Source organism: Psammomys obesus, unplaced genomic scaffold (genome assembly GCF_907164565.1).
Source record: "Psammomys obesus unplaced genomic scaffold, mPsaObe1.curated_primary_1811, whole genome shotgun sequence".
NCBI lineage: Eukaryota > Metazoa > Chordata > Mammalia > Rodentia > Muridae > Psammomys > Psammomys obesus.
In genome coordinates, this window is record NW_026587215.1 from 3,662,779 (window position 1) to 3,674,911 (window position 12,133).

Sequence of the window (12,133 nt, forward strand, 5' to 3'; positions counted from 1 at the left end):
GGCAATATGGCTTCCTGCACCTGGTGACGGTTGAGGAAATTGAATTTGTTATCATGGAGAAACCGCTGGGCACCGAGGTAAGAGGGAAAGCGTTCAGCCCTTCCGGGAAAGGGAGCCCCGAACCCCCCACTCGGCGGACGCACCATTTTAGCGACGCCTTGGAGGTGGAAGGTTGCAGGATTGGTAAACTGAGGTAGGGAGCTTAGTCCGGGGCGGAGGCCTCCAGGGTCCCTTTTGGTCTTGGGATGGATGGGATGGAGGAGGGGTGGAAACGCCTTCCTAAACAGGGGCAGAGAAACTGGTTCCTGAACTGTGGCTCCACTTCCTTGTCTTCTTGGTTTCGTGGTGGTCCCGAGCTTTAGGATTGTGCGGCCTGTCGCTTCCACGCGGGAAGTAAAGGGAGGTCAGAGGTGATTATTACTTCAGTCCTGGAGCGTTCCCGTGCTGATCTTCCAGAATACTCAAGGCCATCTTCTTTAGGGACGGGTCCAAACAGCCTGTTGGAATGACACAGCTGCAAACTGCAAGAGGTTGGCTCCAAGTGTGTCAGTTTCCAGACCGTGGAGAGTTTTGCCTTTTCCGTGGTACAGTAGCTGGTGACCCACCGCGCCTTGCATTTGGAGTCTCTTTCCTTTTTCAAGCAGTAATGATTGCCAGCGTTTATTGAGCACTGTTCTGGGTGTTTTGCTTTTTATCATCTCTTCTTCCCAAACTATTAAATAGTGGTATTGTCCTCACTTTATGAAAACTGAGGCAATGGTAATTGGCTTGCTGTGGATCATACAGCTAGGAAGCCCTGGAGATGGTATTTGAACCCTGGCCCAAAGCCTCATTCTCCTTATCTCTGTCTCGCTTCCCTCCTTTTCTCCTGTGTGCGGCTTAGGTTTTTATGTAATGTCTGCACCTCACATCCTGTGAGCCAACCCTTCCCTGTCATAGGTCGAGTCCCACAGAAGTTAGGTTGATTGGCCCTGAGATCAGTAGCTGATTTCGATCAGGGCTGAACTCACAGCTGTGGTACATACACTGTACACATACTCTCTGGGTGTCGTCTGACCCAAAGCCTCTTTGGATAGTCTAGGTCTCGGTTTTTCTCAGGATCCTCCCACCCCCCCTCTTAGGGATTTTGCTCTGTACCCAAGCTACCAGTATGAGAATGCCATCCAGTTTTTCTGGGGCTATTCAGGCCCATTGCTTCTTTTTCTTTTCCTTTTCTTTCTCTCTCTCTCTCTTTTTAAAGAGAGGGTCAACTAGCTGGGTGGTGGTGGAAATAGCTTTGTAGATGAGGCTGGCCTTGAAGTCGCAGAGATCCACATGCCTCTGCCTCCTGAGTGCTGGGATTAAAGGCTTGTGCCTGTAACACCCAGCATCTTATTTTTAAGATTTATTTATTTATTATGTATACAGTGTTCTGCCTGCATGTGTGCCTGCAGGCCAGTAGAGGACACCAGATGGTTGTGAGCCACCATGTGGTTTCTGGGAATTGAACTCAGGGCCTCTAGAAGAGCAGCCAGTGCTCTTAACCTCTGAGCCATCTCCCCAGCCCCGTTATTAATTTAAAAAAAAATTATTTAATTTTATTTTATGTGCATTGGTGTGAGGGTGTCAGATCCCCTGGAACTGGAGTTACAGGCAGCTGTGAGCTGACATGTGGATGCTGGGAATTGAACCCAGGTCCTCTGGGAGAGCAGCCAGCGCTCTTAACCACTAAGTCATCTTTCTAGCCCCTAGCATTTTAATTAAAAAAATAATGTAAACAAAACCAAAAAAATCATATAAACATTTTGCCGGCTGTGTATGTCTGCATCTTGCGTGTGCATGATGCCCAGGAGGTCAGAAGAGAGCATCAGAGGAGCCCCCGGGACTGGGAGTTGCAGGTGGTTGTAAGCCACCATGTGGTATTGGGAATCTAACCTGGGTCCTCTAGAAAAGCAACCAGAGGTCTTAACCACTGAGCCATCTCTCCAGCATCGCAGCTTCTATTTTTAACTTATGATAGGCTTGTTTATGCAGAAGTAACCCCATCTGTATTCGATCTCATTCACCCTGAGAAAACATCTTGTCAGGTGCTGAAGAGATGTCTCAGCCGTGAAGAGCTCTTTTGTTTGTTTGTTCTTTGTTTTCAAGACAGGGTTTCTCTGTGTAGCCCTGGCTGTTCTGGAACTCACTTTGTAGACCAGGCTGGCCTCGAACTCACAGATCCTCCCGATGCCTCTGCCTCCCAAGTGCTGGAGGTCATGCTGTGTGTCACCACTGCCTGGCTCAGTTAAGAGCTCCTACTGCCTATTTAGAGAACCAACATTCAAATCCCATGATCACATTGGGTGGATTGGCAGGTTTGCAAACTCTCTTCCTGAAGCAAGCACATATCATTCTTCCACAGGAGGCGCCATCTTCAGAGCCAATGGAAGAAGAGGAGGATGATGACTTGGAACTCTTTGGGGGCTACGACAGCTTCCGGAGTTACAACAGCAGTGCGGGCAGTGAGAGCAGCTCCTATCTAGGAGAGTCAAGTGAGACAGAAAATGAAGAGAGGGAAGCAGGAGAGCTACCCACCTCACCTCTGCCTTTGCTCAGCCCCGGGAATGCGCGCTCCTTGGAAGGAAGTGGTTCTGAGCCAGGTGCCTTCATACTGTCCCTGAAGATGGAGGAGTCAGGAAGTTGGGGAAGAAAAGGGGACGGACACAGGCGGTGTGGGAAGCTCTAAGGGACTGTCCTCAAGGGCCATTTCCTCTCCTGCAGTCTAGTTTTAAAGCATAATTCTCCTACACCTCTTGTGTTTATTCAGCACCTGTTAGATGGCATTACATTAGTGTGGGTAGGCTGAGCAGCCCCCACATCTGAGTGTGAGGTGAGAAGTGGTGTGAGTACTTTGGCACAAAAGGGCAACAGATAGCTTGTGGGCTGCAGGTTGGCAAGTTGTAAGGGGGCATACAGGTTAAAGTGACCTCCCTATCTCCTTCCAGCCCTTCTCTTAGAATCTGAGAATGGCGAGATTAGCAGGAATCATCAGGGGAGGAGCTGGCCCCGGGGCCTGGTTGGTTACCCTGGCTGCAGATTAGTCACCTGGGAAGCTGGTAAAGGCGTGTCACTGGGGCCCAGGGCGTGGCAGTCTCCCACCACAGCACTGCTTACACGCAGCTCCTTAAGTGAGCCAGCGTGAGGCCGGGCGAACACAGCTTGTCCACGTGCTCCTTGTGAGAGCAAAGGCCCGCAAGCCCTGAGTGACTTCAGCACCTTTCCTCTTGTCACCTTCCTCTCTCTAAAGTTTGTCTACCAGATTCTGCAGGTGTTCGCGTGGCTCTCCAGTCCCTTAGCCTGGGCCCTTGATACAGAGCCAAGGGACAAGCACGTGTCAACTGATGGAGTATCACACACTTGTAGTCGCAGCTGCTGGAGAGGCTGGTGGCTGAGGCTCAGCTGAGCATACAAGTTTAAGAGCAGCGCGTGGAACTTGGTCTTGGAAGAGACCTCCATACACTGTCCTCCTCACACCCTGTCAGCCTTAGTGCCTAACGCTGACATGCTTGGTGCAGCACTCTGGGGTTTGAGGAGCCCGGGGTTTTGTTTGACTTACAGTAATTATGTCAGGGAGTCACATGCCGAGTTCTCTTCCCAGCGGTCTGTGAGATGTGTGGCATCGTGGGCACGAGAGAAGCTTTCTTCTCAAAGACCAAGAGGTTCTGCAGCGTCTCATGTTCTAGGAGCTACTCCTCCAACTCCAAGAAGGCCAGCATCCTGGCCAGACTCCAGGTGAGAGCAGCTGCCTGCACCCTTCTTGGGGCCTGGATGCTGAGTTGGAACTATCCTGTGACTGGAGGCAAATGGCTTAGGCAGCTTTCTTTCTTTCTTTTTTTTTTTTTTTTTAGGGGGATCCATTCCTAGAGGTCATCTGAGGTGCATAAGGCCCTGCCTCAGGAAGTGATCCCCATTTAATTATGTATTTATTATTTTACTTATTTATTGAGATTTAATTTTATATGTATGAGTGTTTTGTCTGATTGTATGTCTATGCCCACATGCCTACAGTGTCTTGAGAAGACCAAAGAGGGTGTCAGGTCCCCTGGGACTAGAGTTGGAAGCAGTTGTGAGCCACCATGTGGGTGCTAGGAACTGAACCTGGGTTCTCTGGAAGTGTGGCCAGTGCTCTTAACCAGCGAGCCGCCTTACCAGAGCCCTTATTTTCCTTTTGAGACAGGGTCTCGGTATTTAGCTCTGGCTGGCCAGGCTGGTCTCAGAATCACAAAGTCTGCCTACTTCTGCCTCCCCATTGCTGGGATTAAAGGGTGCCTTCCCCATACTCCACAATTCCTATTTTAAAAGGCTCGAAAACTTTCGATTTCTTTAAGTCAGTGTTTCTCAGCCTTCCTAACACCGCAATACCTAACTCCATCAGTACGGTTCCTCATGCTTTGGTGACCCCCAATGATAAAATTATTATTGTTGTTTTGTTTTGTGACGGGGTTTCTCTGTGTAGCCCTAGCTGTCCTGGTACTTGCTCTGTAGACCAGGCTGGCCTGGAACTCAGAGATCCACCTGCTTCTGCCTCCTGAGAGCTAGGGTTAAAGGCATGTACCACCATCTCCTGGCTATAAAATTATTTTCATTTTTACTACGTAACTGTAATCTTGCTACTTTTATGAATTGTAATGTAAGTATCTGATATGCAGGCTATCTGATATGTGACCTCAGTGAAAGGGACATTCAACCCCAAGGGGTCATGACTCACAGGTTGCGAACCACTTCGTTAAGACCTGCAGGTGTGCCTCTGCTTAGCTGGTGTGTTGATTGGGTCCTGGCCTTTGTCATTGGTGCTTCATTATCTTAATTAAGTGATTAATTGTAAGTGAGCTTTTCCTGAGTCACCTGGTAAAAGCTGTCCAGAATGTTCTCTCCAGGTACAAAATATTGCCTGTGGGTTTGGTGAGAGTATCGGGCCCCTCTGCAGCCACTCAGCTGTAGCTCTCCGTGGGGCTGGGAGCATAGAGAGGACTTCAGTGACAATGTTAGAGAGGAGTCAAAGGCCTGAGCGACACTCTCTCCCTCATTGGTAGCTCTACTGGCTCCGTCCTTCTGTAACACTCTCCTGAGTGTTCTCACTCATCCTTAGTTTCACAGAAGAAACTCAGGCCCAAAAGGGGTTAGGTAGCCGGCAGGGCCCAACCAAGCTCTGCTTTCTCACTTGGTTACGGTAGCACATGCCTGGAATCCCAGCACTCAGGAGGCAGAACACAACAGGTGCAAATTCCAGGCCACCATATCTCAAAAAAAAAAAACAAAACAAGGCCCTATAGAAATAGATTCAGGTTCACAGCCGCCAGCCTGCGTAATTCCCTCCTTGCCTTCCAGGGAAAGCCACCCACCAAGAAAGCCAAAGTCCTGCACAAGGCAGCCTGGTCCGCCAAGATTGGAGCCTTCCTCCACTCCCAGGGCACAGGACAGCTAGCAGATGGGACACCAACAGGACAAGATGGTGAGGCAATCCTGGGACGGGGGACCAGGGTGGGGATGGCCTTGCCTAAAAGTAGCCTGCTGGAAAAGGTAGCCTGCTGGAAAGTTGGGGATCCAGGCCTATGGTAAACTGTCTCCACCTGCTGGCTTTTGTGGAAATGACCTTAGGCCCTGCAGCTGCCTGGGTCCTTCATCATCAAGAAAGGAGAAGTTAGCTGCTTTGTTTCTCTTTGTATCTGTGTCCATGGCTTCTCTCTCCCTGGTGCAGGGGAAGTCCAGGATGTGTGGAGCAGGTGGAAGGGGTCTCAGTTATTCAAGCATAGTGATTGCTGAGCACTATGAGGGCGAAACTGCCCCAGGTGGGCGGTCTGCCGATTAGGTGTGGCCAGTGACTGGGTACAGGAGGAGAAATGTAAGCCTACATCTGAATTTCCCTTTCTGTGCAGCAAGAAGGGACAGAAGTTTCTCTTTGGATGCCCCTCTGCTTCACAGCCCTGATGGCCATTGGTGATGATAAAGGGACTTGTTTCTAGAACCCTGTGGGGCCTCCAGGTTCTTTTTTCATTTTTATTTTTAAAAATTAATTTATTTAATGTATATGAGTGCTCGGTTTTCACGAACACCAGAAGAGGGAATTAGATTCCATTACAGATGGTTGTGGGCCACCATGTGGTTGCTGGGACTTGAACTCAGGAGCTCTGGAAGGGCAGCCAGTGCTCTTAACCGCTGAGCTGTCTCTCCAGTCCTGCCTCCGGGTTCTTGTTGTAACATGGTTGCTGTAGATACCCCGCCTCAACTCTTCCTTTGTGCTCCACAGCTCTGGTCTTAGGGTTTGACTGGGGGAAGTTCCTGAAGGATCACAGTTACAAGGCTGCTCCTGTCAGCTGCTTTAAACACGTGAGTGCCCGGGCAGAGGAGGAGGGGCACCCCAGACTGCCTGCCTCATTGCTCCCCACACACCTCAGCTGAGTTGCTGAGTTGCTCCCGCCTGGACAGGATCCTTGAGAGCAGTGGCCATTCCCCAGAAATCTCCCTTTGTTCTGGAGGCTGGAGAGATTGTTTAGTAGTTAGGAGCACTGGCTGCTCTTCCAGTGCTCCTGAGTTCAAGTCCCAGCACCCACATGGTGACTCACAACCATCCATACCTATATTCCCATGGGATCCTATGCTTTCTGGGGTGTAGACACAGATGCAGACATGTGTGTGTGTGTGTGTGTGTGTGTGTGTGTGTGTGTGTGTGTGTGTTATATTATACATATATAAAAATGCCAGGGATAGTGGTGCATGCACTTAATCTCAACACTTGAGAAGCAGAGACAAGTAAATCTCTTGGCTAGCCTGGTCTACATAGTGTCCAGAGCTAAATATTAAGATCCTATTTCAAAAACCAAAAAAATTTAAAAATAAGATCATCTTGCACCTTACACAACTGCCTCTGCTTTCTGAGGTTTCTTTTCTTTTTTTTTTTTTTCTTCTTTTTTTTTTTTTTCTTTATTAATTACACTTTTTTTTTTTTTTTTTCCCCCCCCCCCCCCCCCCGTGGTTCCTTCCCTCCTCCCATCTCAATCCCTCCCTTCCTCCACCCTCCCCAAGTCCACTGATAGGGGAGGACTTCTTTTCCTTCCTTCTGATCCTAGTCAATTAGGTCTCATCAGGAGTGGCTGCATTGTCTTCTTCTGTGGCCTGGTAATGCTGCTTCCCCCTCCGGGGGAGGAAATTAAAGAGCAGGCCAATCAGTTCATTTCAGAGACAGTCCCTGTTCTGAGGTTTATTTTCTATTTATTAATTAGAAATAGAATTTTTTTTTGGTCTGAGTTTAGAGGGTGTTCTTTTTTTTTTTTTTTTTTTTTCATTTTTGATGTTTTCTTTACCCCATTAAAAATTTTGTTTGGTTGTTTTCGAGACAGGGTTTCTCTGTGTAGCCTTGGCTGTCTTGAACTTGCTTTGTAAACTAGGCTGGCCTTGAACTCATAGAGATCTGCCTGCCTCTGTCTCCCTAAGTGCTTAAAATTGTTTTTGATATCAGGGTGGTAGTGGTGCACACCTTTAATCCCAGCCCTGGGGAGGCAGGGGCAGGAGGATATCTGAATTTGAGACCAGCCTGGTCTACAGAGTGAGTTCCAGAACAGTCAGGGCTACACAAAGAAACCCTGTCTCAGAAAACAAAAACAAGTTGTTTTTGTTTTGTTTGTGGCATTTGTTTGGTTCTTTGGTCTGTTTTTATTTTTTTTTAGATTGATTTATTTTACCTTACGTACATTGGTGTTTTGCTTGCATCACACGTGTGCCTAGTGTGTGTAGGGGGCAGAAGAGGGCATCAGGGCTGGGCAGTGGGCGCACACCTTTGATCCCAGCGCTCTGAGGCAGGAGCAGGTGGATCTCTGAGTTCAAGGTCTACAGAGCTATCTGGCAAAACACCCAGAAGGCATCAGATCCTCCAGAAGTGGAGTACTGTGGCTAGTTTTAAGCTGCCCTGTACGTGCTGGGAACCAAACCCTGGTCCTCTGAAGAGCATCGAGTGCTCGTAATCACTGGGCCATTTCTCCGGCCCTGGTATTGTTTTTTGGGGGTTGGGTGGAGGGGGGAGGGAACAGGTGGTTGGTTGGGTTTTGTTTGTTTGTTTGTTTTAAATTTTGGTATTTGGAGACAGGGCTTCTCTATGGCACTCACAAAGATCTGCCCGCCTCTGCCTCACAAGTGCTGGGATTAAAGGTGTGCACCCATCACACCTGACCTGTTGTTATTAAGACAGGGTTTCATGCAGCACAGGCTGGCCTCTAAATTGCTATATAGCTGCAGATAGCCTTTAACTTTTAGTCATCCTGTGTAAGCCCCCTCCCCCACACTTACTCCCCAAGTGCTGGAATCACAAGTATGTGCCACCATGCTCAGCTTTCTGCAAATTGACTCTTACGGCCTTCTTTTCCTGCCACTTTATACCACCAAGCTGCCCCCTTGGGCCTCTTCTAAGGATCTTTCTTTCTTTTTCTGGCCAATCCTTTTTTTTTTTGTTTTGTTTTGTTTTTAAGATTTATTTATTTATTTTATGTATATAAGTGCTCTATCTGCAGGTACACCTGCACACCAGAAGAGGGCATCAGATCTCATTATAGATGGTCGTAAGCCACCATCTGGTTGCTGGGGATTGAATTTAGGACCTGTGGAAGAGCAAACAGTGCTCTTAACCACTGAGCCATCTCTCCAGCTACATCTAAGGACCTTTCTACCACCCTCCAGTTCTTCCTGAAGAAGGAAGGGTTGGGGCCCTGTTTAGATGTTTGGATGAGCTTGATGTCAGGAACTTAACAGTGCTAGCTTAACTCAGCTGTACCTCCTGCTAGCTAGAGTAACACCTACAACAGGTCTAATTTTGTCTCTCTCTCTCTTTTTTTTAAGATTTATTTATTTATTTTGTATACAATGTTCTGTCTGCATGTATGCCTACATGCCAAAAGAGGGCACCAGAGCTCACTATAGATGGTTGTGAGCCACCATGTGGTTGCTGGGACTTAAACTCAGGACCTCTGAAAGAGCAGCCAGTGCTCTTAACCTCTGAGTCATCTCTTTTTAAATTTAAGACAAAGTCTCACAATATAGCTCAGGCTGGCCTGGAGCTCACTTTGTAAACCAGGCTAGCCTGAGAGCAGTTGCGCTGGCTCACAGGTATGAGCCATTAAGCCCATTCGTTCATTCTTTCTTTCGTTCGTTAGTTTATTCGTTTGTTTGTTTGCCTTTCAATCCCATTTGGTAAAGCCCAGGAGAAGGACTCCTGAGGCTGTCTTTTGACCTGAGGCCAGTTGCCTCGCCTTCCTGGATTGCCCTGCACAATTACATGTAGATGCTAAGTCCTACTGGCCCCTTGTCTGAGTTGCTAATGAATGTGTAACTTCCCTGCAGGGGAAGAAAGCAATCTTTTGACCCCCAAATTCTCCTAGTCCCAGAATTTTTATTGTAGGGAAATTAGATCATATTTAACACAAGATCCAGTATGCTCTGTAAAGTGTTGCGCTCGTTTTTAAACTATTTGATTTGTGGTTCCTTAAAGCCTCTCCCTTCCAACCATCATCCAACCTTAGGTAGGAGAGGTTAGTGGGGAGAGGGGCGCAGACCCCTTTACTTCTCCCAGCTGTTTAATGTCCATGATGGGTTTTGTTTTGTTTAGGGCTATACCAATTTTCTGTCAACAGCAAGAGTAATTTCCTTCGTTTCTCTCCTCTAAGCCAGTGTGCCATGAAGTGTCTCTGGTCTTTCCAAACTGCCACTCGCCACAGTTTCTTTCTCTGGGCTCTCCTGTTTATACCTCTCAGAGTCCTAGACCATGCCCCTCTCCATGCACAAGGCAGGCCGTTAACAGCTGGCAAAGGCCATTCCCATTGGAGGCAGTTACCAGCTGTGGACAAACTAAAGCCCAAACTAAAATTCCACACTTGGGATTAAAACAAAAACATTTATATAACATAAGTGAGGTTTTTTTAATTTTTATTTTTTGTATTAACTACAGTTTATTCACTCTGTATCCCAGCTGTAGCCCACTCCCTCATTCCCTCCCAATCACATCCTCCCTCCCTTACCTCCTCCCATTCCCCCTCCCCAAGTCCACTGATAAGGGAGGTCCTCCTCCCCTTCCATCTGACCCTAGCCTATCAGATCTCATCAGGGCTGGCTGCATTGTCTTCCTCTGTGGCCTGGCAAGGCTGCTCCCCCCTCAGGGGGTGGTGATTAAAGAACCAGCCACTGAGTTCATGTCAGAGATACTCCCTGTTCCTCTTACTAGGGAAGCCACTTGAATACTGAGCTGCCATGGGCTACATCTGAGCAGGGGTTCTAGATTATATCCATGAATGGTCCTTGGTTGGAGTATCAGTCTCAGAAAAGACCCCTCTGCCCAGAATTTTTGGTTCTGTTGCTCTCCTTGTGGAGCTCCTGTCCCTTCCAGGTCTTACTATCTCCCTCCCCCCCTTTTTTTTTTTAAAGATTCCCTGCACTCTGCCCAAAGTTTGGTTAGGAATCTCAGCATCTGTTTTGATCCACTGCTGGGTAGGTCTTTCAGAGTCCCTCTGTGGTAGGCTCCTGTCCTGTTCCCTGTTTTCTCCTCCTTCCAATGTCCATCTTGTTTGTCTTTCTGAGTGAGGATTGATCATCTTACCTAGGGTCTTCCTTCTTGCTTAGCTTCTTTAGGTGTGCAGATTTAGTATGTTTATCCTATATTATATGTCAACTATCTACTTATAAGTGAGTATATACTGTGTGTGTCTTTTTGCTTTTTCGATACCTCAGGATGATCTCTTCTAGATCCCACCATTTGCCTGTCAGTTTCATAATTTCCTTGTTTTTAATTGCTGAGTAGTATTCCATTGTGTAAATGTACCCATAACTGAGGTTTTAAAGAAACCAAAACTTGTAGTAAAGAGCTTTCCAAGTGTACCTGGGCCACTGCATGCTTTCCCAAGTAGATGTGAACCTGTCTGCCTAGGGAGATGGATTGTTGCTGGCTTAGCCCAGGTCTGATAGTGAAAGAGGATGCTTCTCCCAAAGGAGGATCAAGTTCCCATTGGCAGCAAATCAAGGATTAGGCATTGGGAAGGTGGCCAGAAATCACACAGTAGGAAGACACTGGGTAGAATGTGCATGTGTGAGCCCAGGTCACATGACATTAAGGAGTTGATCTCTATGCTGAGACACTGCTGTGCAACTGGCAGGGTGACAGGTATCCAGGTGCACCGAGGTGCCACACGGATAGAGCTGGCCCTGCATTGATGAGAATCCAGGCCTGTAGCCCTCCACCCATGTCGGTCTGATGGCACCCTGCCATTCTGTGTTTTGGGACAGTAAACACACCTTGTTTACCTCTTTATTCCTAATTTTCTGCACAGTGCATGACGTTAAGGTGTAGAGGTCAAGATGGCTCAGGCCTGAGGCAGCCAGCTCCTCTGAGCCCCTTCAATGCTCTCCTCACCACGCAGGTGCCCCTCTATGACCAGTGGGAAGACGTCCTGAAGGGGATGAAGGTGGAAGTCCTCAACGGCGATGCCGTGCTCCCTAGCCGGGTGTATTGGATCGCCTCTGTCATCCAGGCAGCTGGTGGGTGTTCCTCTGGCCAGGGCAGGGCCTACAATTTGTTTGCTAAGCGGCATATCCAGTCAGTGGGTAGTGTATCAGGGACCCCATGTGCCTGGAAAGAATTACTGAAATATGAAGTAGGGAATCTGACTGGGGTAGGGGAGGAAGAAAGCCTGAGGATGCACCGTCTCCATCTCCTCACAGGTGCCCTTGTCCTTCCTTTCAGGGTACCGCGTGCTGCTTCGATATGAAGGCTTTGAAAATGACTCCAGTCATGACTTCTGGTGCAACCTGGGGACGGTGGATGTCCACCCTATTGGTTGGTGTGCCATCAACAGCAAAATCCTGGTGCCTCCACGGAGTGAGTAATCAAGGAAGCTCCCATGCCAGTCCCTGTAGGGCTCTGAGTAGAAGTGGAACCTTCTGCCATACATTTATCCCAAGAACAAAATGTACTTGCCTTCTTGTTCCTTCCCCTATCCAGCCTAGAAGTCCCCAGGCAGTTTGGATTTATAGAGCCTGTTTGTTGTTTCTGTCGTGTGTGAGTGTGTGAGTGAGTGTGTGTGTGTGTGTGTTATATATATATATATATATATATATATATATATATATATATATATAT

General features: G+C 48.0%; 1 protein-coding gene across 4 annotated transcripts in view; it reads left to right on the top strand.

The window, feature by feature from the left end:
• The window catches only part of L3mbtl2 (L3MBTL histone methyl-lysine binding protein 2), a 22,857-nt gene continuing 10,724 nt past the window's right edge, over positions 1–12,133 (top strand). Inside the window, exons 1-7 of one of the 4 annotated variants that reach the window (XM_055603097.1) lie at positions 1–77; positions 2,384–2,621; positions 3,620–3,753; positions 5,350–5,473; positions 6,269–6,348; positions 11,415–11,532; positions 11,738–11,872. In XM_055603097.1, the coding sequence (XP_055459072.1) occupies positions 54–77; positions 2,384–2,621; positions 3,620–3,753; positions 5,350–5,473; positions 6,269–6,348; positions 11,415–11,532; positions 11,738–11,872 (853 nt within the window). In that variant the 5' untranslated portion in view covers positions 1–53. Of the gene's footprint in view, positions 78–98; positions 411–439; positions 585–2,383; positions 2,622–3,619; positions 3,754–5,349; positions 5,474–6,268; positions 6,349–11,414; positions 11,533–11,737; positions 11,873–12,133 lie in introns of those variants that run through there. The other 3 variants (XM_055603098.1, XM_055603099.1, XM_055603100.1) reach the window with 3 other exon arrangements.